At 41.6% G+C, this 27,961-nt stretch overlaps 1 protein-coding gene and 1 long non-coding RNA gene across 4 annotated transcripts in view; one reads left to right on the top strand and one right to left on the bottom strand.

Annotated features, from left to right (window-relative positions):
- The window catches only part of ADAMTS7 (ADAM metallopeptidase with thrombospondin type 1 motif 7), a 70,804-nt gene that overhangs the window by 5,979 nt on the left and 36,864 nt on the right, over nucleotides 1-27,961 (bottom strand). For both annotated transcript variants that reach the window (XM_069986484.1, XM_069986493.1), the window contains 12 exons: nucleotides 16,382-16,551; nucleotides 14,787-14,920; nucleotides 14,452-14,572; nucleotides 13,554-13,798; nucleotides 12,970-13,111; nucleotides 12,394-12,520; nucleotides 12,026-12,239; nucleotides 10,559-11,932; nucleotides 8,743-8,895; nucleotides 8,023-8,196; nucleotides 7,695-7,841; nucleotides 7,316-7,475 (listed from right to left, as the gene is read on the bottom strand). In XM_069986484.1, the coding sequence (XP_069842585.1) occupies nucleotides 7,316-7,475; nucleotides 7,695-7,841; nucleotides 8,023-8,196; nucleotides 8,743-8,895; nucleotides 10,559-11,932; nucleotides 12,026-12,239; nucleotides 12,394-12,520; nucleotides 12,970-13,111; nucleotides 13,554-13,798; nucleotides 14,452-14,572; nucleotides 14,787-14,920; nucleotides 16,382-16,551 (3,161 nt within the window). The remainder of the gene's footprint in view (nucleotides 1-7,315; nucleotides 7,476-7,694; nucleotides 7,842-8,022; nucleotides 8,197-8,742; nucleotides 8,896-10,558; nucleotides 11,933-12,025; nucleotides 12,240-12,393; nucleotides 12,521-12,969; nucleotides 13,112-13,553; nucleotides 13,799-14,451; nucleotides 14,573-14,786; nucleotides 14,921-16,381; nucleotides 16,552-27,961) is intronic.
- LOC138802818 (uncharacterized) lies at nucleotides 24-27,961 on the top strand. Of its 2 annotated transcripts, none has more exons than XR_011364812.1 (3): nucleotides 24-160; nucleotides 21,718-21,836; nucleotides 26,855-27,961. It is a non-coding gene; the product is annotated as an uncharacterized lncRNA (long non-coding RNA). The 2 variants fall into 2 exon arrangements; XR_011364814.1 differs by lacking the exon at nucleotides 26,855-27,961 and adding an exon at nucleotides 23,005-23,502.

Genomic DNA, 27,961 nt, shown 5'->3' with positions numbered 1-27,961 from the left:
AATTGTTAGCTGACGGACTGATATTGTTTCTTCCAAGCCTCCTTCCAAGATTTCCAAGAGGCACTGTCACAAAAATCTTTTTTTTTCAGACATCAACAGGGGTTGTTACAGAGGAAGCATTGATCACATTTTGGCCAAACATTGATTTAAAATGGAAAAAGTGAGTATATTGCAAAACTCCTATTGATTTCTTTAAAAAAAAAACTGCATCAGGTAGGCTTTGTTTCTACACTAAAAAAAAGTCTGCAATCTTCACTACTTCCTTTATATAGCTTATATACTATGTCTTCTGTGGGTGCTTTCCTCTATACTATTTGTTCTTTGATATGGTACAGCTTAGTGATCTGCCCTTCCTGAAGACATGGATGCTTTCCTCCCTCTCTAGAAATATACCTCCAACCTGAAAACCTGCTGGTATTTTTAACACTAAACACTAACTTTGGTATCATCTGCACCCATATTGGGGGAGAATACCTCGTCTTCTGCTGGATCCCGGCGAAGTAGTGTCTTCTAGCTGTTTCCTCTCAACACCTGCAGTGTTGAAATCTCCCCAGCGTGCTGCGGTGACATTTTTAATGCCAACACTAGCATTGTGCCTTATTGCACAACCCTAGTAGGTGAGGGTGGGTCGTGTCTTTCTGGGTGATTTACAACTTTTTCATTCATAAGGCCCCCCCGCGATACTGCACAAGGAGCGCCCTTCTCTTTGTTTTTTCTAAAACTAAACGTGAAACAACCGAGAGCATTGTGCTGTTGGATATGTCAGAAGTAGTAGGACAACCAGTTATGTCTACTAGTTGCACAGACTGTACCGTTTGATAATAGTAGGACAGTTTTTAGAAAGATCATGTAGAAAAATTTGGCTTTTAGAAATGAATTGTCAAGGTGTCCATTGGAGAAAACAAACAAAACAAACAAAAAGCTAAATAATTATTAAGAAGTCTTTTTGATCATTCAATATGATTTTTATAGTTGTGCCGTTTGGTAAGCAGTGTGTCCAGTTCTTGGATTATCCCATTGAATGGAAGGGTGGGGGTGCTATAATAGATGAGGATCACAAAGTCCATATGCCAGACGATAATGGAGGTTTTCTATTAATTTGTGGTAGAAAGGTAGAAGGATGTGCACCTAATCGCTCTTCCCACTGGCATTTGTCTTATGTGTAGCATTAACCCCTTTAATGCTGTATTTTTATCTGCTACTCTGACTCATGGTCCTTCCATACTTGCAGTAGCTCAGTTGTTGTAACCAACAGAAGTAGAGTGCCCTCTATAATGACCACAAAACTAGGCCATAGTTTATCTCTTGACAATTTAGGTATAAACATTAACTATAGCCTGGTACTGGGCGATTAAGTCATCGGATACAGTCATCTCCATTTTCCCTTGTTATGCTGCTTGAGTCTTAGAATTGCTAATAATGTACACAAAATCAAGTCCAAAAGGACAAATAGTGCTGCTATGAGCATGACATTAGCACTCCACGCATTGCCACACTGTGCCCACACAATACATCATGTATCCTCAGGTCACCTTCGGCCTACTCCATTATGGCCTACTCAGTATGGGAGTCAGCAGTACTGAATGTCATGAGTTTCCTCCATGAAGTCTTTGCATTCAACTTATTAAAGGGAAAGCACCACCCGATTATAAATAGCATAATATATTAAGGGAATTAAAGGAGAAATAAGTCTCTGATGTTTATAAAATCTGGCAGCCAGCAGGGTGGAATTTGATCAGGAGTACTGTATTTTCCAGCGTATAAGACGACTGGGGGTATAAGACGACCCCCCAACTTTTCTAGTTAAAATATAGAGTTTGGGATATACTCACTGTATTAGACTACCCCTCTTCCAACGCACACCAAATCAAAAATAATAAGAAACATCAGACAGCAGTGAGATCTGAGAGGCAGAGAAGCAGGCACACTAATACCGGTAGGATACAAGGGTGGGCCAGACCGCCAGCACCACTCTACCGTATCTCTTTTTTCCATACCCTGAAGGCCGGCTGCTTGCTCTGCCTTTCATATGTTTACTGCATATAGCTGGGATGCGGCTGTTTTTGAGCTCTCCCCACCATATGCGTCGAACGCAAATTCTCCAGTCCGGTTTCAAAGTTTTTCAGCACCCGCCCAATAGGACGACACCTGGCGTATAAGACGACTTCTGACTTCTGAGAAGATTTTCCTGGGTTAAAAAGTAGTCTTATATGCAGGAAAATACTGTATGTACTTACCTCTCCCCATGCCCGCAGCGAGCAGCAGGAACAGCCTCAGGAACCCCCCGGAGGGCATTTTCCCCCGAGTTGTGGTATTGTCACAACTCAGGGGAAAAGGCTTGACCCGGCTGATGGACTGGCCACTGAGCCAATCAGTGCCTGGAGCTGCATCCCACCCCAGTCACTGACTGGCTGAGCAGGCAGCCCAATCGCCAGGTCATGATGTGTCTGCGCCAATAATTCTGGAGCCTGGCGGGGGTCTCGAGGCCGGTCCTGCCACTCACAGGGGGCACAGGGAGTGGTAAGTTCATACTCCTAATCAAATTCCCCCTGCTGGCTGCCAGAATTTAAAAAAAAAGGCCAGACTTCTCCTTTAAGTGTAGCTCCTAAACTCTTCAGGAAAATTAATGGGAAAAGGAGGCTGTGAGAAATCTAGATTCCTACTTCCTACATTCTACATTCCTACTTCAGCCGCTCATCACTGCAGAGCACCGGATGAATGTTCATGAAATGGGGCGGGCAGGTGGGCAGATCAGTGCACCAAGGGCTGTAATATCGCACCCTGGCCTGTGCACCAATCTGCAGTTAAAGGGAATCTGACAGCTATAGTTTACTTTCCAAACTGATGGCACTGTTAGATGCTGTTAGTACAAGGAGACACATGGTACCTTTCATATATCTGCTTGCACTTCACACACACCGTATCACAGTGTATTTTCTGCTGCAGATACGCAGCTGATTTGATCTAAATAACTGAACACAGCATCAAATCTGCTGCAGATCTGCTGCAGATGCGGTGTGTGTGAAGGCACCTTGAAGCTGAGTCCTATACAGGCTAAAATATGGGGGAGAGGAGTAAGGAGGTGTTACAGCTTGTTGCACTTTAGATGCTCGGGAACGCCCCTTTGACTTTAAAGAATAAAAACAGCTTTTCTATGTTCTGGAAGCACAGCTGGATGTATGAAAGGTACCAGGTGTTTCCTTATTCTAATAGTGTCGGCAGTTAGTAATGTGAATTACAGCTGACAGATTCCCTTTTACATAGTAAGAAAAGTGAGAATTGTGAAAAAACTGAGCTGATTCCATGATCTACCATCTTAGGAGCTTTTGTAATGTTTAGTTATACTGCTTTTATACTATAAGTACCTGCCTGTTGTGTTCCCCCGCAGCAGTGCCCCAGGGTTTCCATAGCCTGACTGTCAGGAGGATTTGTCAGCCAGGCAGGGCCTTAGGTATCTGAGACAGTCACAGCTCCAGCTTGGTATCAAATGCTGCTACAGGGTGGTCTATTTAAATTAGACTGCTGCCTTTGGCTGGTGCCTGTGAATGTGGTTATTTCTCAGCTGTAAACTTTGTTCTACTTGTAAGTGAGGATCTTATGGCTTTGGACTTTTGGATTGTATACCTCCCTGTCTGCGGATTCTCATCTTTACATGACTTTCTGGCTTAGACTATTGGACTGTTAACCCATAAACCTCCTGGCTTCTGATTTTGCCTGTATGTGTCAGCTTCTGGCTTATTGACTGTCACTGACAACTGGAACAATTTGTTTTTGTCAGGTCAACCCCTTTAAGCATCTGTTCTGATCTCTGTCAATCTGCCACGTCTGCCCTGTCTGATATACAGTATGCTGTGCTGTATACTGCACTATTTTACAGCAAAAGCTCCTATTAGAATCCCCAATGGTGGACACAGATAGCAATGAAGCCAGGACCCATACATTACTGATCTCTGAGCATTGTCCAATATTCATTATTGGTGGGCAATCTCAAAGCTCTCGTTCCATACGTCTTATATAGCCTATCATGTTCATAGTTCTCTCATGTTAAGCTAGCATTTCATCTATTTTTATAGGTGCTCTGGAAATATATCAGGCCAGACTGCTGAAAAGTATTTGTAGTTATCATGAACAGATGTGGAGAATATACACTGCAGGCATGCTACATCGTCATCCACTCACACATAGGTCCAAGATTAGGGTGCAAATCATGGTTATATATTCCAGAATGATTAAATGTATATAATAATATAATATAATATGTATTAATAATATATTTTCTATTCCTGGGCTGATATAGTATATAGTAATATAATTTCTATTCCTGGGCTGATATAGTATATAGTAATATAATTTCTATTCCTGGGCTGATATAGTGTATAGTAATAATATATTTTCTATTCCTGGGTTGATATAGTATATAGTAATATAATTTATATTCCTGGGCTGATATAGTATTTCCTTTCTGAAATGAGTTATGTTATTCACATAAGAAAATGCTGCTTTTACAAGTGGCCATTTTCAGCAGTCACTGGGTAGACCAGGTAACATTGAAGAGAATCTGTGATTATTCCTGACCTGTCTGTTTTAAAAAAACACGTGCAATGTCCAAATAACAATTCTGGAAAATCTTTTCCTATAGCCATGTGATGTGCAGTTCCACTGTTATTCTTACTAGAAATGTGTGACAACTGGGTGTTACCAATTGGGGGGGATGGTGTCCCTATGCTGGCTATGACTATCCAATCAGAGCTGATGATGACCGACTGTGGTTACACCCATTTGATCACTGAATTATACATTTGTAGTAAAGATAACATAGGAATAGCACAACACAGAGCTATAAGAAAAGATGTTTCTATATAGTTGTTTCATAGGGAGTACAAGTACTAAAACAGACAGGTCAGGAGTGGTGACTCTCGGATACAGAGAAAGCTCCATCAACCATGGCTGGTGGGGAAGAGCCATTCATGACTGCCCCAATGACTCATGGTTCAGGCAGTAGAAAAGTGATTAAAATCAACTAGTGTCAGAGAGTTATATAAATTTGTAATATTCTTCTATTTAAAATTCTCAAGTTTCCATTACTTATCAGCTGCTATATGCCCTGCAGGAAATGGTGTTTTCTTTCCAGCCTGACACAGTGCTCTCTGCTGATATCTCTGTCCATGACAGGAACTGTGCAGAACAGTAGCAAATCCCCATAGAAAACCTCTCCTGCTCTGGACAGTTCCTGTCATGGACAGAAGTGGCAGCAGAGAGAACTGTGTCAGGCTGGAAAGAACACACCACTTCTTGCAGGACATACAGCAGCTGATAAGTACGGGAAGGCTTGACATTTTTAAATAGGAGTAATTTACAAATCCATATAACTTTCTGGCACCAATTGATTTGAAAGAATTTTTTTTGCTGGAGTACCCCTTTAAAATTAGGAACATTCTTTTTATTGCAGCAGTATTCACCCACAAATTGTTGTGACAAACCCAGTCTAATGTGACATGTACAGATGTCCTTAGGACACAGTGTCTGGGAATCATTGGTGTAGGCGATGTCTATATTAGAAGTGACAGTGATGCCAGTTGGCCGGTCCAAGATTGTCGCAACAGTAATCTGTCTTGTCACACAGTGGCTGGGAAATATTGGCAAAAGGGTATAGCCAAATTAGAAACTATTCAGATGCCAGCTTGGCAGCCTGAGATCTCTTACAATATTAATAATTATTGTTTGGAAATAATTGCAGACATTTTGTAAACTATAAAAATCACTCAGGGTTTTAGTACTCTTGCTTTTATTCCAACTCTTGTACTTCATTGCTTCATTTCATTAGTTTTCATGCAAAAATCAAGCGTCCATGCTATTTTGTCGAGTGTGTGTTGTGAGTGCCATGGCTCTGGTAACAGTGGGGGTGCCGTGTCCGTAACCTACCGATCTGATGTTTATGACCAGTCCTATAAATTTTGCCCAGTAAACCTCTTAGGCTGGGTTCACACTGCATTTTTTTCATTAGTTTTATGCAGAAAAACGGATGCATTTGTGTGCATCCATTTTCTTTAGCGTACACAAAAATGTTGTCCGTGTGTTTTCATCCGTTTTTTATCCTTTTTTATAATGTAAGTTAATGGAAAAAACGGGTCAAAACGGATGTACACAAATGCATTCGTTTTTTGCATAAAACGGGTGAAAAAAACGGATTGCAAAAACACTATAGAAACCTAGCCTTAAATTTTTTATACACCTATACTGTTAAAGGGGTTATCCAGTGCTACAAAAACATGGCCACTTTTTCCCCCTCTCTTGTATCCAGATTGGGTGGGGTTTCAAACTCAGTTCCACTGAAGTAAATGGAGCTTAATTGCAAACCGCACCTGACCTGGAGACACGAGAGGGGGAAAAGTGGCCATGTTTTTGTAGCGCTAAATAACCCCTTAAAGTAAAGATTTCTATCACATCTGCTATGTATCCAATATATTTATCAGAATATATTTTATAGGTCTCAATGCCATATAAAAATATATATGTACATGTTGTTAAAGTTTCTCAGAACTGTTATCCTATCCTTAAAGGGGGTTTCTCACCTCAGCTAATATAGCTATACCTGTAGGGCTCACTTAACAAACTTGCTTCTTTCTCCCGATATGCTGCTCCTTCCCCTACATCGTTAACAGCTCATTGTCTAGGCTACTGACCGACAGACTGACCTAAAGGCAGTGGTCTGGCTGGTGTATATATAGCTATAATGTAGATGCATAGCGATAAAGTGTATATATACTGTATAATATATGCATAAATATGTAAACTATGGGGAAGATTTATCAAACTGGTATATAATAGAATTGGATTCCACTTTTCATTCCTCACAGGCTCTTTGAAAAATGAAAGGTGATTGGTTGCTAGGGGCAACTCAGACAATTCTACTTTGCACCAGTTTGATAAATCTCCCCCATATATATATACACCAGCCAGACCACTGCCTTTAGAGCAGAGTGGTGGTCTGTAGCCTTGACAACAAGCTGTCAACAATGGGTGGGAAAGAGCAATCATATGAAGAGAAGAACACAAGTTAGCTAAATAAATGTATTTCCAAAAATATAAAATTGACGAGGCCTACAAGAGTAGCTAGTTAATGGGACTATCACTTTAATGCCTCCTATCCTTCCCCCATACACTTCAATGCGTCTCCTTCTTATGTACATTGAATACTGTGCTTTATGTGCAGTGCAGCACAAAGTTTTATGGTTTTTGCTCAGGAATATAATTGTTATGAGGAATGTTTTAGAGGAATAGAACGCACACCTTATTGGTAGGTTGGGGAACTTACTGGCATTGTTTTGCTGGCAGTCCTGTGGGTTACATTTCTGGAGGTTTTCAGGCCACGGCTCGTGGTCGCACAGGTTATTATCTTCCTCAGCGGCCCCAGTTCTTTTGTTCACGCATTTCACCTGACGGCGCTGGATACCCCCTCCGCAGGAAGCTGTGCACTGTATGCAGCCAAAGCGTGAAGACAGCCCAAACAGTAAAAGTGAGAGTAAGGGAACTGGAATGGGGAACATAAATGCCCCCAATGCAATTTATCGTGGAGAAAGCTGGTTAGTACAGCAGCCGTTTGATAGAATGTTAATATGGGAAAGTAAAGCATCAGTATTCCAATGCCTTGAGGACTTCCCCTCAGTAAAGTTTGTAAAGTTTGTGCCACTTACCTGACCCCAGGGCCCCACTGCCCATGTAGTACATGGATGATCATTACAAGAACGGGTGTTGTTGGGCTTCAGACGTTCATCACAACGACCGGCCTGGGGACATGTGACCAACCTCTGCTGCATGCCCCCACCACACTCCTCCGAACACTAAAAGGACACATAGGATCATGGTATGGTTAGTCCTACATGGGGTTGTAGGACACAATTTCATAGTCATAGTCATTGCTAGTTCTCACTATTGATTAGAGTCATTGATACATAGCTTTGTACATAGAACATCTTTTTGTGACATCTGCAATATATATCTCCCTTTGCCCCAATATCTTACCTCCCTCCAAGACGAAACGTACCACTCCATACACTTCTGCTCATGACAAACCACCTGGACCCGAGGCTTGTGGAGGGTAGTCTGACAATGGAAAGGTCTCAGCTGCCTCTTGTCCCGCATGTCTACACACTGGACATCTCTTACCTGGACTCCAGCCCCACAACTACTTGAACACTGCAGAAACAAATGCAATTAACTAACCAAAGTTTTTTTTTTTATAATGAATAATTGAAGGAAAATATCTTAAAATAATGTTAACAAAAGTATAGTGGTAAAATGTAGCTTGAACATAGTATTCCAGAATCATATTGTGTTTTTTTAATTTTATAAATCACATTACATGAATAGATGGAATTTTATAAATCAATTACATGAATAGATGGAAACACTCTCCTGAAGCCAGTAAGGTACATTTTCCCTGCCCATAGACTCTCTGTAAATGTTCAGAAACCTCCACATCCTTCAAACAATCCATCTTTATTGATATGATAAATAGAAGACAGAGATACGGGATGTAGCTGCAGATTCTGTGTGTGTGTGTGTGTGTGTGTGACTAAATGCTGTGAGAGAAGAGAGGGAGCACACATAGAGAGACATTTGACCAATGTCTGATGCATGCTTGGAAATGTATAGTATCCGTACTTGGCACTTATAAGTAAGTGTTCACATTGTGCACAATCCCTTGATGACAATTGCAGTTTACTGTATTGGGTTAGGTACCTTGCTCCAGTTCCCAACTGTCCAATATGCACAGGGCCGTAGATGGCAGCGTCGAGCAGGGGCTGGCCTAGTCTTGATATCACATGTACCGTTGTCATATTCTCTGCATATAACTGTACGCCACATCGCACCCAGACCACAGGAGGTAGAACACTGCAAGTCACAGAGTACATAGTATAAGAAAACATATCAGACAAAATGTCTACCAGCAGTATAGATTATACTGTATAGTCAAGCAAGTGAATTTGTAGGTTATTAAAACATCGACTGTAGAGTATTTGTCTTCCATTATGTAGGGTGTTTTAATCTTTCTAAAAACATAAAAGCAACATTGGGTTTATATTCATGGGGTAAAATTTACAGGCAATGCCTGGGGAGAGGGTGGGTAAGAACAATTACATCTACTTACCTTTTGGTTCCAGCGATGCTGCCCACATTACGCTGCTTCGGTCTCTCGGTATGCCACCGCTTCCTGGTCTTAAGATGGAACACTGCAGGCCCACTCAGCCATTCAGGGGCTGTATCGGTGTCCCACCTCTGCCATGTCTCAAAACCAGGAAGTGGCTTTAAACAGGGGGACCAGAGCGGCAGAATGTGGGCTGCAGCGCTGGAGCCAGGGAGGTAAGTGGATGTCATTGTTTTCACCCACCCCCTCCACAGGAATTGCCCTATAAGGGGTCCCATCCAGAATACCCCATAATATAGTAGTACATTTTATGCTCATTCATTTCTCATAATATGCTGCTTCCCCTTTACTCAACATTTTCTAACTAACTTTGTTAAAACATTGGTGAACATCAACAGGCCAAACCAGTGTTACATAATAAGACATGGACTGGTTTGATCCAACCTCAAGGGATTTCTGTCTAGAATTAAGATTTTTCACTGGCTGTTTATTCCAAGAAGCAACCCTTATAGTAATATACAGTATGTGGAATAGTGCAAGTCTATACTGGCTCTAGCCATCTGAATACAATACAGACCACAGGAAGAACAACTGTTTGTTTTCTCTCATAGTGGGAACTTACCATTTGTGTGGTTAGGTTTACATTAGTAAAGAATGACTAAAAGTGGGTAAGTACAACAATATGGAGGAAGAGCACTATAAACTACACTATAAACTACACATACACTATCAGGCTATTTTAACCATATACTAAAAAGTAAGCCACCTGGCCCTAATGAAATGGTAACCTTTCTTATAAAGGCATTCTATCTCATTGTCCATATCCCAAATATTATATCAGTAGTCATCCCAATATAGACAGTGACTCATGAGAAGAAAAACAGTCATAAAAGATGTGACCCACAGCTATCATGGGAAAACAGTGTCCTTGATCTGCCTTGGAACAAACCAAATGCATTTCCATTATCCATTAATGTATGGAGATATATATATATATATATATATATATACACTGTGTGTATATGTATATATATATATATATATATATATATATATATATATATATACACAAATTGCAACATGTATATATATATATATATATATATATGTTGCAATTTGCATGTACATTACAATTTGTTAACCCAACCCAAATACGTCAAGGCTCAGAAAATGCCTATGGCCTTTATTGCCTGCCCTCAGATCCCCTTTTTTTCTTGGTGTTTGCCGTCAGTATTAGATTTTGATATATAAAAAACAGTTATGTTGCATTGGCAAACTCATCAACAGATGTGTATGTTACAACAGTGAAGCTGGTCCGTGTTAGGACTAAGTCTGGGTATCTTATTACTTTTTTCTATGGGCATTAGGTTACTATTTTGTTATACTATCTGCTAGCATTATAAGTCTTACCTCACTCCAGTTGCCAACTTCCCAGTGACTTCTCATAAGTTTGTCACCTCCATGTGATAAGGAAAGATTGTAAGGAGGTGTGCTAGAAGCTCCTGTTACTTCCTCCTTGAGATGAGGATAAGTGCTTCCTCCAATGTAATGGTCTGGAATGTGTGTGGTGACAGACGTCAGGATGTCTATTAGAGTTGGGGTCGTCATCTTGGGTAAAGATGCGGTACCTTGTGGGCCGCTAGATATTTTGTACTCATATCTTTCATCCGAAGTAGACTTTATAGTAAGGACAGAGTCATCAGAGGTTGGGGATGGAGTAGTCCATGAGAAATCTGAAGAGTCGATATCCTGCGGAGTAGTAAATAGCCAAGGGTAGTTTAGTGAAGTGCTTCTCTCTTCATTAGACGGTAACTCTGTTTGGGTAAATTCAATATTCTCCAATATTTGGTCTGTATGTGAATCTAACTCTTCTAGTGTGACTGGGTTTTGTGACTTAGAGTCTAGTAAAAAGGTAGAATAATATGTTGCTTGACTTTGTGTAGTACGAGGTGACAGGAATGATGTAACTATATCTGGTGCACCTGTAGGCCGAGATAGAATTTGATGTATACTACTTGGATAGCTTTTGACCATGGTCTGAGTTGAAGCTGAAGTCTCATCTGGCACATCAGCTGTTTGTACCGAGTGATCCAGTGGTCTTGAGCCATGGGTGGTATGTGTTTCCTGTATATCAATGGATGCATGGGTGTACTGTTCCAAAAAGAAGGATTTTCTTGTAGCTGTAGGTGCTTCTTCAGGGAAATCAGTTTGGTCGTCTACAGATATACCAGGGCTTTCTGAAGACTTCCAGCTCTCACTAGATGAAGTGGTGAAATGACTATCTGGGGTTTCTGTGGACTGGATATTTTTCGTACTGTGTTCTTTATTCCCCTTTCCCAGACGAGGAGCATGTGTTGGGAGGAACTCTGGCTCTAATTCTTCCCCTCCATTAAAATGGTTGTCTTCAGCTGGTTCATAAGTCAAATCCTCATGAAAATTTATAAAGTTGTAATCATAATAGAAGTCATCGACAACCGTCCTCCCAACCTTTCCTTGACTGCCATCTCCAGTACTGGAAAAGTCTCCTTCTGAGATGGAGTTGTCATCCAGTGAATGCTGTTTGCCATTAGAAGATCTTGGAAAACCTGGAAATATTTCATTAATCTCTTTGCTGGAGCCACCACTTCCCGTCCAGTCAAATGGGTTGAAGCCAGGAAGACATAGCGGCATCACACAAACTCGCTTGCTGATAGGACGCTCCGAAAGATTACAGGGGCCACCTTCAAGGTTATTATCACAATACACATCTCGATACTCTAACCCATCTCCACATGAGACCGAGCACTAGGTGACAGGGAAAGAAAATGGACACGCCATCAATACCTTTTATTTTACTCATTTTTTTTTTTTGGCTTTGTGATTTTCTTCCTGACTAACCTGACTCCAGTTTCCATGATGCCAGACAGCAGGACAAGGCTCACGATGGCTGCAGGTAATACTGGATTCAGGTCTAGGAAGGTCCCGGCAGTCTGAAGGTTGCAATGCACGTTGTTCATCCAGTCCCACTCGCTGAATACATAGGACAGTCCTCTTCTGCACACCTCCCGTCCCACACGTGATCGAGCACTGCTGCCACTCTCCTACCCACCATCTATGGAGAAAACATGTATAGCTTGCATTTTAGACCTTTCTAAATACAATGAGCAGATTATTGTAATTGATCATTTGAATTAACATAATAAATCAGAATATAGCGCAATATGGACTTGTTGAAAGAGTAAAGTATAAACTGAAGTCTAGGTCACCTTGGGGGACACGGATCTTCATTGCAGTTCCTCTGTCTGTCATCTGGTCGTGTCAATGAATCACAGTACCTTTCTTCCACAAGACCAGCAACTTTTTCCACGCAATGCACTAGCTGTCTCTGTACTCCTGATATAACAAGATGAAATTACAAATGTACACATTTAATTCTGTAAGGCCAAATGCATCTTTAAGTAATAGACATTTCTTGCAACTTGGTACTATTGTGGCTCCGTGCAAGTTGTAGGGAGACCCTGTATGGTGCATATACAAGTATATGGGACCCGTCTGTATTTTATATGTTTTCAGTTACATACAGATGCATAAGGGGTAGACATTACCAGGGAAAAGTTCACCCTAATATATAAGTAGGTACCATCTGGTAACATATGACGTTACTGTATGGAGCCCTAGGGACAATGTGTGGTGCCATACTGTCTTTTATGTGTATGAGCCTGGGTGCAAAAGTACTGAGAAGAAAACAACACCTGGTATATCATGAAAGATACAGATGAAAAAGGCCAGACGGATAAATATAATACACAGACCATATAAACATCCCGACTTCATCCTCTTACCAGTGCCACAAGTGGCAGAGCATTCAGACCATGCACCGTATCTCCATGAGAAATCTGGTGGTTGTATCTCATTGCTGCCATCCAGATCCCTCCTGATGGTATACTGGTACCGAACCCCGGGATTCTTCTCCTGGAACAGAAGCTAAAACCAGAACACAATACCCTGGTTTATCTATGATAAGTGTGAATGAATGGTTCTGTATCTCTACAGAAATGAGTATACTTTTGTATAGTGGTTAGTTTTTTTTCATTGTTGTTTATATGTTTTTATATAGGTATATGGTCCTTTTTAAACCTATGGAAATTGAACTTTAAGTCATGTCTGCAGCTCATTTCCCTCAGTCAGCTAAGGCTGACTATAGTATTCTTTAATGGGATGGCTGCCAAGATGTCATGAAAAAAGTTAAATCCTGTGATCACTTCTTTATGTCCTATACCTTCAGTTCTCAGAAAGACTAGATACATTCACATATGTGTGTTAATGATGGCAGTAGCCTGTCTTTCACAAGGCAGTAGTAAGAAGGTAATCCATTAAATACAATAATATCATAAAATATGAATAGAAATGCGGCTGACCATATTACCTGTATCCACACAGGCTCATACGTGGGTCCAGGAGCAGTAAGGTTTTCCAGATTCCCAGTACGAGTATAAGTGAAGGTTGTCCCTGCAGCTTGGTAATCTCCATTCCATTGAATGGTCCATCTACCATTTAGGAAATACTTCTCCGGATCTTCACTACGTAATGCTAAGAAATTTCCTGCCTCTGCCACTTCCTCAATCTGGATCTCACGAGCACCCGGCGGGATTAGACCAATGTCCACATACCCTGTAAGCAAACTGATGCTTTAAAGAACAGACCATGTGTGATTATAAATTCCGGCAGTCTCACTACCCATATGTATGTTCTTCATATTGTCTATCTAGTTACGTGATGCATATCTGCCTGAAATAAACAAGTAAGCAGCACCCAACGAAAAGCAGCCATATATCTTATACAGTGTCAAAAATATTTCATTTGTAAGTTTTGGCACTGATAACATTGAAGTGAATAGAAATCCCTACCATGTGATCTACAATCCTAGTTCGAGGGGGACTCCAGTAAAAATCAACTGTTGTCAGAAAGTTATATAGATTTGTAATTCACTTCTATTTTAAAATCACAAGTCTTCATCAGCTGCTGTATGTCCTGCAGGAAGTGGTGTATTCTCTCCAGTCTGACACAGTGCTCTCTGCTGCCACCAGAGCAGCAGCAAATCCCCATAGAAAACCTTTCCTGCTCTGGACATTTTCTGCCATGGACAGAGGTGGCAGCAGAGAGCACTGTGTCAGACTGGAATGAATACACCATTTCCTGCAGGACATACAGCAACTGATAAGTACTGGAAGACTTGAGATTTTTAATCAAAGTAAGTTCCCCTTTAACCTTTCGTGATCCAGCAGAAGGCAAAAAAATAAATAAGATGTGAAGGAAAAACTCACCAAGTCCATCACTATCCTTAAATGTTTTGTGCACAGTGTGACATGAAGAAGAGTCCCCATGGCAGACACCGCAGCGATCCTCCACTGCATTGGAGTCAATCTCATAGTCACAGCCAATGTTCTGCATTCAAACATATACAAAGAAAATTAAAGTGTGTTTTTGGAACGGGCATACTTAGTGGCTGCTTAACAAAAACGGGTAAACTGGGCAGAATTGAGATGTGTCAGCGATGTAAGAAATGTCTCACCTAAACACTAACGTTTCCATATGATTGTTGACCTGTAGACAGATATACCTCCCGACTACACACAGTGAGTAACATTGAGAACTGTACCTTACAGATGCCATTGATGCACATATCTCGGCTTGTGTTCCCCTCATAACATGGCGTTCCATCAATCACTGCATCTCGCAGCTTCTCAGCAAAGTACCCGGTATCTGACTGGCAGTGAAGCTCACATGGATTTACTTTGAAGAAAAGAGGATAAAGGCAAATATCACCACCAGGGACAAAAATGTTACCTTGGGGCACATAACTTAAAGGGAACCTGTCAGCATCATTTTTAATGTTTAAGGGGCCCTGTCACCTCTGAAATGCTCCCAAACTACAGTCATATGTAAATATTGGTGCCTGTTGTAATCCCTTAAATCTCCTGTTTGTGTTCTGTATACCTTGGTGTATGGTACAATGTTTACTGTAGGGCAGTGGTGCACAACCTGCATCCCTAATGGATAAGGGGCTTATCCCAAGATCAAGTTATTACATCTTCACAGGACTATGACATCACTTATACCTAAGCTGGAGAACCTGTGGCCCTCCAGCTGTTGCATAATTACAATTCCCATCATGCCTGGAAAACCATTAGATGTGAAGGCATGATGGGAATTGTAGTTCGGCAACAGTTGGAGGGCCCTAGGGCCCTCATTTGTTATTGGTACTGCATAAGCACCAACTGCTAAAATGGATGGCTGTCTAGAGTCTTCCGTAAACAAAGGATCATTTGATGATTAAAGGGAACATGTCAGCTAAATTATTCTTTTACTGATTAAAGTCAGATACTAAAACTAGGGTTTTTTTTGTTTTTTTTTTATTTTAATCTGTTTATATTTTCTGCCTGTAATTTTTTTTAATTTCTCCCTTTGGACATTGTTGTGAGGACTGCCATCTTGTCTGGGCTGTTCTTAACGGCCATAGTGAAACTATTTACAGCAAGACTCATGGACATAGATGACAATAGACAGACTCTGTCCCCTTAGATCAGGCATGTCCAAACTGTTTTCGAAGAGTGCCAAATTTGATGAAGTGAACATGTGCGAGGGCCGACCATTTTACATGCTACATGCTATATGCTTTATAACACAGGCAGATAATAGCAAGCTGGATACCTGGGGGGCCGTAAAAGTTCGGAACGCGGGCCGCAAATGGCCCTCCGGCCGGACTTTGGACATGCCTGCCTTAGATGAATACGAAACATCATTGAGCATGCTCTGTGACATGTGAAGAGGTCATTCCACAGGGAGCTACTATTGTCTGCTCTATCTACTGGTGTCACATGTCGCTGCAATGCTGTATGGATCACTTTAAAGCAGCGTCCTCTTACCACCACAGACACAACAGGAAGTCCTTTTATGTTTGTAACATAAAAACATTATTTAAACAATAAGTCATTTTGTGATGACACATTCCCTTTAAGTATATGCAAAGCAGCTCTCTGGTGCCACCTTTTGGGAGTAGCTTTTCTTGCAGAGAGCTGCTTTGCATATCTGTCTTCCCAGAATTCTCAGCGTCTCATGAAAGGCCTATAAGTCTTCCCACATTTTATGGTGCTCTCCTCAAGAAGAAACATTACCTCTTCTATCTTCTGATGTTAAATTGTAATTTCCAATTGTTAGTAACGTATCCTGAGCACACTAGATTGTTTTACTTACTGGCCATTAACACTGGACTCCAGCGATGCAGTTTTCCCTTGTAAGACACTGAATCAAACATGGAGCACTGCATCTGCCTGAAGGAAGGGACTCCTCGGTCACAGGGCAGAACATTGCACACGCGGTATCTCTTTCTTTCTCCTAGACAGTATTTTCCTCCATATCTTGGCCTTATAAGCAAAGAAAACATGATGTTAATTCCAACACAGTATGTTGGACTGTTGTCCCAGTGTTTGTCCTGTTGAGCAGCTCATTATATGCCAACTATACCACAGCAGCACATACATACACTGTATATGTGTGTGTCTCATAAAACAAGCCTTAGTAGGAATAACCAGGATACATTATTAACATTAGTTCTTTATTATACTGAAAATTTTCTTTAAGTAGAAAGCAAAACAACAGTGTGTAGTCTACACTACTAACATTTACATTTTTCTCTCTCCTGTATGTTTTGATATGTCTCATGCTTACTGGCTCATATGAAATGGGTTGTAACACTAGCATGAAGCAAAGTTATTGGAATCAGATGTGTACCACATGCAAATATGTAAAGGAGTACAAATGCGCTGTTTTAGAAAAGTAACTTACATTACTGATCACTGTACTGTTTTTCTCCCCCATAAATCTAATTACTTCCTTGTTTCCTCTCTGAACTGTGACCCAGCAGTCAACATACTTTTTCACAATCCCTCTTGCTTGCAGACTCAGTGGAGACCAACTGCCAGCACTTTCTGTAGATTGCATTTGGACTGAGCATGCCTGGCCCACCTTAGGCTGCATTCACACGTTCCGCGAAGTTGTCCGTGTGCACGGATCCGTGCACAGGGACAAATTTATAGCCCATTGCTTTGTATGTCATAACCAAGTTATCAAAACAATGCAGGCATATGGGGGGACTTACTGAGTCTATATTTCTTAAACAGGACTAGCTTGTACATTTGAAATATGTTTCATTTAACATAATGTAGCAGTTTACATAGACATTTCTTAATGACACCACCACTCTAAAATATTCATGATCCACTTAACATCTCCAGTAATCTAGTGGCTGCAGAAATGGTACCAACCTAATACACAATGATCATTGGGTATCTGGACACCCAGATCCTGATCAGTCAAGACTTCTGACCTGACTTTAGGAGATCTTTTTTCCCTGCATTTACTACTGCATCAAGGCTTCACTTCCTGGATAAAATGGTGATGTCACTTCCTGGATAACATGGTGATGTCACAACCCGACTCCCAGAGCTGTGCGGGCTGTGGCTGCTGGAGAGGATGATGGCAGAGAGATGCTCAGTGTCCCTCAAGTGCCCTGTGTCCCTCAGTGTCCCCCTGCCATCATCCTCATGACATGTCAGTTATTTGCAGCGCCGCACGGGTTCCCGGCCGGAGCGTATACAATGTGTATACTCTCCGGCCGGGATCTCATAGAAATGTAGGCAATGTTCCACACTGCATAAAGTACGGCCGTTGTTGCCGATGGCAACAAAGGCCGTACTTTTACGTAGTGTGAACATAGCCTATTGGTGATTTGTATAACTTTTGGGGGGGAAATACAATACTTTAACAAAAATTTTCGCCGGACTTCTCCTTTAAGCCAATGTACCACTAGGCACATCACTTCTTTACATGATTAGACTGGCGCCGACGCAGGATGCTGGTGGCCCGGTCCCTTTTTTGAACCACCTCCCCGTTCTCGCGCACAGCGCCAGTCTCTTGCCAAGCACTAGCTGGGCATGCAGCACTGGGGGCTGTCTGTCAGCCCTCAGTGTGGTGAAACCCCCTACCCTCTGTGACCCGTCTCCATTAGAATCAATGGAGTAACGTCACAGAGGGAAGATCATCACACTGGGGGCCGGAGGCCTGCCACCAGTGCTTCATGCCCGGCTAGTGCTCGGTAAGAGACTGGCGTGGAAACCATGCCGTGGTTCAAAAAAAAGGACCGCGGCATCAGCATCCCTACACTGGCAACGGTCTGTTCATGTAAAAAACACAAAGCGACATGCCTATCGGTGCATGCTATTTAGGCTACTTTGCTTACACCCTCAAGGGAACTGTAGATAAACTATTGTGCATTGGCTCCAGTTGACCCTACCAGCCATACTGTCCAAAATATATAGCCACCCATGCTGGATTTTCTTTGTCTAATCCTCTAGCGGTACTAGGGGTGTCCAGTACTATATGCAATAACATGCATGCTAACAGTGAAGAACAGCTTTTACACCCTGGACACCAATATACAACATGTGATACTCTTATGCTAATGCTGGAAGTAAACACAACTCATGGATCTGTTTATATTAGACATCATGTTAATCCTGTTCTGTCTATGATATAGATAAACACAGTTCTTTCTATAGATACAAAAATATATAAACCAGAGTGCGTGAAATGTTCACCAGAAGACAGAGCTATCACTTACTCTCATGTAGGCCTCTTAGTATGTGACTATCTGCTGTGCGCAGTTCTTGGTGTGAGAGGCAGACGTACGCCCCGTGTCCATTACGTCCCCAGTGTGTCCATTACATAGATACCCAGATACCAGGCCTTTGATCATTCTCCAGTCACTCAATCAGTTCTCGCTTTTTACTTGTATCTTCAGCACAAGACAGACTCGCTCTCATTCCTCCACACTAATTACTCTAATGATAGCCCTCAGATAGAGCCCACATTCACCAAAACAATGGCAGCTTTCAAGGCGCAGATTGGCACATTCATGAAAGATGGTGTAATTGAATAATAGAGCACAGTGTCGTTTTGACAGACAGCAGACGGGGCGCAATTATAACACATGATACCAAATAAAGCTTATATATGTTATTTCCATTGTTGGGTGACATAAAACGCAATGACATATATCATAACATGTCAACCACATGCACATTACCATGTTCACAAATAAACACGCCATCTAGTTTGTATTAGATAAGAGGGAATATGTTTTCTCACTTCCTGATTTCCTAAGAATTTTACAATCTTAGATAATCGGGCTACAAGTATGTAAAGGCCCAAGAAACACAGAATTTTTTTTTTCTTTTTTGCAAACGCCATCTACAAGATTAGTCTTGGTGACAAAGAATACTTTGCTATCCAGTGATGCGTTCCTCCATAGCCAATCCTCTTTAATCCAATAGTTCTGGATGCAAGAGGGGTTAAATTGTTAACACCATGCATTGCATACTTGCCTAGTGTTTTCTATTGCTAAATTACAGCACAATGGTCCTGGATTAAGTCCTGAATAATTTATACACAATGAGTAATGGCACCGCACACTGTGTGCACAGATAACGCCACCATATCCTATACTCATAAATAATGCCGCCACATACTGTATAAGCAGATAACCTTTATATACAGTATATGAATGATGCCGCCACATACTGTATAAGCAGATAACCTTTATATACAGTATATGAATGATGCCGCCACATACTGTATAAGCAGATAACCTTTATATACAGTATATGAATGATGCCGCCACATACTGTATAAGCAGATAACCTTTATATACAGTGTATGAATGATGCCGCCATATACTGTATGAACAGAAAACCTTTATATACAGTAAATGAATAATGCCACCACATAGTGTATAAGCAGATAACCTCTATATACAGTATATGAATAATGCCGCCATATCCTCTATAAATAATGCAGTTCATCTGGACAGTTACCTGGACAGGAGTGGCGCTGTTTTTAGAATTCTGACTGTACTTAGAGGAATTAGGTGAAAGAGAATTTTATTAAATAGATAATTCTAATGTGATTAATAATCTTCTTCATGTTTTCCTGTCCTTGGTCTAAATAAAAAAAAATCATACTAAGAAGCCAAAAATGAGTCATGGAGGCATTTTTCATAATCCTAAAGGAGAGCTACACCCAGCAAACAGTTTGTATGGAATAGTTAGCAGTATATTTCTTTGCTCACTACCTGAGCTTGGCACCATTAATGATAATGGCAGATCATCATCACAAACCAGAGCACACCACCTTACCAGGGCTGTATTAACAGCTGCTGCTGCCCTAGGCACTAAACCTGAAGACGCCCCATCTTCACATACCTATTGGCGATACTAGACCTGACCAATACCACCATACCCCCCACCCCACTGGAAAAGGCACCAGATTTACTGGCAAGTCTGAACGGGAGGAGGGAAACTAAAAAAATAAAAACAAAAAAATTAATTTTTTCTGCCCCCCTGCTCCCTGGTGCTGCCCCCCTGCAAGGTGCTGCCCTAGGCACCGGACCACGGGTGCCTAGTGGTAAATACGTCCCTGCACCTTACATCACCTCTGAGGGTTCACACAGACAGACCTTGGTATTGTATCAGACTGATATGTTGTTATTATTAAAGGTGGCTAGTTACATCGAAGAATTGTTGTATTTGCAGAGTTCAATTTGGCGGTACTACAGTATACAAATGGCCATACACAGCCCTTATTTCTTGTGGTAAGAAACCATTCATGAAGACAACACAATCCATGCAGATGTTGTCATAGTCAGCGGTCAGAGGTTTTCAAATACCCCATAAGGGGTCTTCTAATTTATTAAAGAGTAGTTCCTTATTCAGGACATTAGGATGAGGCAGAGCGCGGCTACAATAGATCACCTCTGTCCCTCCGAGGCTATGTCACCATTTCTCATGTTGAGCCTTAAAACATGATTTTCAAGCTAAAAAATATTTTTTTTAAAGCCTTCTTTTTGCATCTGTGTCATTAAGGCCACAGCAAAAGCTATCACCAAAAATTGTATGTTTTCAAGGGAGACATTATTTATCTGAAGAAAGGACATACTTTGGCAAGGAAATGGCCCTTAAGATTTCTGAAGCAATAACAATTGTGTCTCTACAATTAAAGGGGTGCTCCTCAAGTCTTCTCATACTTATCAGCTGTTGTATGTCGTGCAGGAAATGTTTTCTTTTCAGTCTGACACAGTGCTCTCTGCTGCCGCCTCTGTCCGAGACAGAAAATGTCCATAGCTGGGGAGGTTTTCTATGAGGATATGCTACACCTTTGGACAGTTCCTGACATGGACAGAGGTGGCAGCAGAGAGCACTGTCAGACTGAAAAGAAAACACCACTACATACAATTTACAAATCTATATAACTTTCTGAAACCAGTTGATTTGAAGGGAAAAGATTTTTGCTGGACAACCCCTTAAAACTATCTGCACAAACAGATGTGTTCAATGGGAAAAATACAGTAGTTTTTGGGACCGTTTTAATGGTCAATAATCCTAGTGGGTAGCCAAAGATCCCACATATCCATGTAGTACACACAGACAGCCCGGTAATTTTACTAACCGTCATCTAATGCTTCATTTCCTCTATAGGGATATAGAACACTTGCTGCCATGTGCGTGTGGCCTCATGATTACTCGTAACAAGTTGTAATCTCGACGACAAACCGAAAACTATGTCATGGATGGAAAAGAGGAAGAAACATAATAGGGTACGCTAACCCTGGTCACACCTGACCAAATATAAGTGATAATAAAATATGTACATATTAAGGTTCCCTACCAGGCAGAGACCTTGTAAGTGATGGTCTATCAGTGACTCACATCATGGCTTTCATATCCTGGGAATGAGAGCCAGCATAAACCCTATATCACAGATGTAATTCTTCTTAATTGTCAGCAGATGTTCAGCAATAGTATCTGGATGTGGGATCAGATTTTCAATTACTTCAGATTACATTTCCGACCAATGAACTGTGGCCCTATCCTGAGAAATAACAACGACATAATGAGATTATATCCTAATGTCACAGGAAAAAAAAATTATCTTAAAAAAATAAAAATAAATATATATATATATATATATATATATATATATATATATATATATATATATATATATATTCCTGAATCTAATTTTTTTCTGTACGTATTTTTAGGTCTGGGTATTTTTTTGTTAGTTTTTCAAAAACGATACCAGGTTGATTCTTTATACTATCTGGATAATAGAGTAAAAGTCTAAAGGGTAGGGTCTTAAAGTGGAGAAGCAGCATGTTTTCTACTGATTGTTAATGTCCATGTGGTTTTGCATGCTGTTTACCTGCAAAAACATATGGCCATATGGTCTATTCATGAATACCAGTTGGATTTTGCATTAAATAGCTTTTAAAACCACACGGCTATTAACACTCAATAGAACATATTGTGGAACATTGTGACTGCATGGTTTTCAACTGCATTTGAAAATGCATGTTGGCTGCCAGTTTCTGCACAATAGGACCCTACTATAAATGGGTACTTGGGTAAAAGAAAAATCTGTTTTCAAATCAACTGGTTTCAGAAAGTTATTCCAATTTGTATATTACTTCTATTTAAAAATCTTAAATCATCCAGTACTTATCAGCTGCTGTATGTCCTGCAGGTAGTGATGTATTCTTTCCAGTCTAAGGGTGGGTTCATACTGAGGAATTCTCGCGGATAATGTCCGCGGAATTCCGCTGTCTGTCCACGCGCACGGGTGTGCACCTTTCCGCCGGCTCCATAGACACCATTCTATGGGACGGCGTATTCCGCTATCCGCCGAAAGAAGTGACATTGTTTATTGCTAGTCATTAATCATTAAAAATCACTTTGTCTGGGGATTTCCTTTTGCCTTAACAGTGAGGAGAAATGGCCAGATCTTTACCCTGCAAACCCCAGATGACCTACCAGAATTTCTCCAAGACTTGGATCTCCCCCAGATGACTCTGCCAGAATGGCCCACTCTCAACTTCCCCTCAGCGAAACGCCCTCGCCAACCACAGAGGTCATCACGGTCCCAGTCTCTCACCTAGACCATCACGCAGGAGGACCGTACAGCCTCCAGAGTCCTCCCAACGCGCACACCGACCGGGGCGAGGCTCTTCACAATCTGAGAACTGACCTGTGGTCCTGGCCCAACAAACCCACTTAGTTTGAGTAGATTGGGTTATTGTTACTGTCCCCCATAGTCGGATTTCCCCAACCATTTAGGAACGTGGCCCCTTGGGAAGGCCTTGTTTTTTATACCTGTCCGCTAAGCGCCTTGTTTTATTTGGTCCTCAGGGAGCAGATTCCGAGCGTCTATTGGTCCAACTACTTCCCCTCTACCACATAGGTAGGAGCTAGTCTGGGCTCCTTCTGACCCTAGACGCTCCATGTTTCTGTAACCTTCCTTAGTTACTGCAGCAGTTGCTCTACAACTGCTTATTTTATTGTTTCTTCTCCCTGCTTTGTCTTACGTGTCCTTATTTTTTCTCCCCCCCCAAAAAAAAAAAAAAAAAAAAAATCACTTCGTCTAGGGCCCTATTACACCAAGAGATTATCTGACAGATTTTTTGGAGTCAAAGCCAGGAATGGACTATAAACAGAGAACAGGTAATAAAGGAAAGACTGAGATTTCTCCTCTTCTCACATCCATTTTTGGCTTTGGAATAAAAAATCTGTCAGATAATCTGTTGGTGTAATAGACCCTAAGGACCCTTTCTTATTTAGGAGCTCTGACACTGTCATATAGCTGTGATATAACATTTATGTGCATGTGTAATTGCCTTTGTTATGGAAATGTGAGGGGCCACCACTGAGTGTATAGCCAGGCCGGGGGTCTTCGCATACATCACGTATTTTGATGTCTTGGACCTTGCCGTCAGTGAAGGGCTTACATCTACCTTTGCTTTCTGTTAAATGAAGAAACGTGTAAAGTTCCACAGCATCTGTTGTGAAAATTAGACAGTCCAATTGATGGATGGTCTATTGCCAACATCTGGTTTTCCCTGTTATCAAAGACAGCTTGAGGGCTCAATGTTAAGACTGCATCCTCTCCAGTAACTTTTATACTTTCTGCCATCTGAACATCTGCAAAGGCTCATTTCTTAAGTGAGCTTCAGTAGTACTGCTTCTGAGGGGGTCACTAAGTCCACGTGACCCTCAGGAATCCTGGCTGAGTCTATTCTCTTCCAGTCCTCTGCATGTATTAACAAGAATTAAGCCCACACGTTCCCAGATTTTCTTCAGATGATCATGCTGTACAATGCTTCTCTGATGAGGTGTTTCCTTACAATGTTCCTCGTGTGGTGCTGTCAAGATTCTGTTTATCTATAAATAATTCTACGTCTGTCATCTTTCTCGTGACACTTCATTCAAAGAACTTAAAGGCTGCGCAGGCAACCAACAGACTTCATTCTAAGTACGGGACACTAGTTCCTATAATATTCTATGGCTTGTGGATCCAGGGGTGTATCAAGAAGCTCCTGGGTCCCAATGAAAAATCCATAACAAGCCCCCCCCATCATCTTTCCATCATAATACTTATGTCATCTTATATGATCCAACAAAGGCACCATGCCCTCCATCCCCTATGGCAGGGATGGGGATTCTTAGGCCCTACAGCTGTTGCAAAATTACCAAATCTACCTTTCCTATCATGCCTGGACATGGCATGAGCCAGCTATACTGCAAAATGAAGTTTTGCAACATGTAGAGGGCCGATAGTTCCGTCTACAGCAAAAAACTTTTTTGACATGAAGTGATATTTTATTATGACCTCCTCTCTCCTGAAATGTGGATACACACAGCAATGCTAAGCTTGTGGAACCCAAACCACTAGTCTCTTTTTTTCAATCAAATAGTGTTTAAGTTTTGCATTTTATAGACACACAATCACAGGGATGGCGATTACAGCCGTCCAGTCCCTGCACAAAACCAAACATAACGAACAATACAAACATCACTTTGGCAACATCCCACAAGTCACGGAAAAAGCCCCTCCTGGAGAGGGAGTACACTGTGATAAAGAATGTAAACATATAGACATACACCGTGTCTATTCTCATGACTAGAGAAACCGGGATGGTAAATGATGAGGAAAATGGTGTGGGGACATCCCCACGGGACCATCCACAGAGAAATGCTTAGGTGGTCGTTGAGGGAGAGAGCCTGCCTCTAGTAAGCGACGACGGTGCCATACCAGGGGTATCCAACCAGTGAGCCCAGATTTTTTCAAATTTTTTCATCGCCTCCCGCTTTTCATAAGCATATTTATCCGTGGCAATGAGCCTGTTAACTTTAGCTATAAAGGCCGCACATGACGGGGGAACCTGATCAAGCCAGGACTGGGCTATCAACTTTCTGGCCATATATAAAATCCTAGCAACAGCCAGTTTTTCAGGGCTAGGCAAAACTAAGTCCTCCACGTAACCCAAAACACAGACTAAGGGAGACTGTTCAATGCGAATAGAGTAGACTTTGTAAATGGTGGAGGCAACATCCTCCCAGTACCTGGTCAATTTTGGGCATCGCCAGAACATGTGCAGGATCCCTCCCTCATCTCTCCGGCACCGAGGACACAAGGCATCGGGGCGAAGCCCCACTCTAAATAAAAACTCGGGGGTCCTGTAAACACGGTGTAGAAGGTACAGTTGGGACAGTCGGTGCTGCTCCCCCACAGACAGCTGGGGTGTCATCTCCAGAATTTCCCTCCACAACCCATCCTCCAGGGGGCCCAAGTCAGCCTCCCACTTCTCCTTGATGGTCAGCGGGTGTTTCTCTAAAAATTTGTCATGTAAATGTATATATAATATGGAAATTAGACCAGACGTGGATGTGGACTCACCCACTATATGAATAGGCGGGATAACAACTCGCTCCCGGGATAGAATGTCCCCCTCACCGTCGCACGCGTGGCGCAACTGAAGATATTTATAAAAGTGTGTCCTAGGGATGGGGAATTCTTCACACAGCTGTTGGAAGCTTTTTAGCTGGCCATTAGTGTACAACTGCTCTATTCGTCTAAGACCGAGTGTCCGCCATGGTGTGAACCCTTCCAAGAAAAAGAGCTTGCTTAACCAAGGGGTATCCCATATAGAGGTGTATGCAGAGCACCCAGGTAACCCATACATGTCTCTAACCTTCCACCAGATCCTATGGTAAAGCTGAATTGTAGGCATACCTGTTGCGGCCGTGGAGAAACGTTTAGCCTCCAAGACCTCAAACAGCCTCTCCGTACCAAAGTGAGCCTGCAACATTCGAGTAGGGTCTATTAGCCCGTCGGTCTCCCACCCTCTAAAATGCTGCAGCTGGGCGGCTAAAAAATAGATCATGGCATTGGGCACTGCTAACCCTCCTGATTTTTTAGCTCTTTGTAGGGACTCTAGCTTTATACGAGGGCGCTGGGGACCCCATATGAGGTCTCTGAATAGACTGTGCACTTTATGAAAATACCGAAGTGGGATCCAGATTGGGGAGTTGTGCAAACCACTAGTCTCTTAATAGTAGGTCTGTGCAGGCAGAGCTTCCTCTACTTTACTATCATTTGTAGATCTGTTTGTATAGAAATAATACGTCTTTGTCTTCATAAAACTATAATATACTGAACTTCCTTTACATTTTCTGCGATTTAATAACTGCTACTGTTTTCTAAAAATGGGAATTCCAGAAACTTTCCATTTTGTTTTTTTAACCATATTTTTCTTTGTCAAAACCCCATTGATTCTAGATGAATGCACCGACTGATACTGTGATCCTTTATTGAAGAAACACATGTTCCTCCTTCCCATCTGATCTAACCACTGGCTGGCATTGTCAGCTCCTTCACTAACTCTTTCGTATTACAAGAAAAAGTCAGAGGACATTGTGTCAAGATGCAAAAAGAATTCATTTCTTGTATGAATAAACCATCTGGTGAAACTCCACTTAGGCCCAAATGTTGAGCACAGAAGAGAAAGTGCTGTTTTATCTGCTGACAAATCCACCCACCAGCAACACAAACCAGAGCAATGATCATTGGCTGACTGTCCATCTCCCATACTCATCCACCAAACGCAGAATGTTGGACACGGTAGGGTGCACTGGACCTGCCATCGACTAAATCACAGCACTACTGATGCAGACAATCTTTTTAATTTCCTTTTTTTTTTCTTCTGTAACCTAATATATGAAGGCTCTCTAACAGAGTTCCTCACAGCTATTTATTACTTCTCACAGTTGAGGCTGGTTGGTTTGCATCCCATAGCTAGTAGTGCAGTAGTTAGTACCATGGAAGCAGACCACGCATTACCAGGGTAGGCCCCCCTGCTGCACTGGCCCCGTAGCAGTTACATGGTAGCTACCCCACTGATCTCCCCTGCCCTCAGGTTGTGTGATGTATTACTATTCAGCTTCATTCACTCTAATATAACTGGACTTAAAAAAAAACATGCAAACAGAGTACAAGATTGATGCAGTTGCAGCCATGTTTTCTAAGCCCGGACAACTTTAACTTCACAGTCCTTTTCATTGCCAAGATATAAGCCTTTTGTTAATATGCAAATGAGACCCAAGTGCCCGGTAGGAGTATCCCAGCAAGAAAAAAAATTCCCAGACAAGGCCAGCCTATATGCTCTTTATTTAGTGGCAAAGGGACCAGGGGCTGTGATAAAGTGGACATAGGCTGGGCCTACCTGGACTCTTGCCATGCTGTGGATCATCCCCCTGGGCACTTGAGCCTCATTTACATATTGATAAGGACTCCTACATATAATGTAATATAAATACAATACAATTTAAATAGTCCTTTGTCATAACATAAAATGGTTGTAAAGTTAAACTTGGAATAATATAATTT

The sequence above is a fragment of the Dendropsophus ebraccatus genome, chromosome 1, assembly GCF_027789765.1.
Source record: "Dendropsophus ebraccatus isolate aDenEbr1 chromosome 1, aDenEbr1.pat, whole genome shotgun sequence".
Classification (NCBI taxonomy): Eukaryota; Metazoa; Chordata; class Amphibia; order Anura; family Hylidae; genus Dendropsophus; species Dendropsophus ebraccatus.
This window is presented reverse-complemented; position numbering and strand designations above follow the sequence as displayed.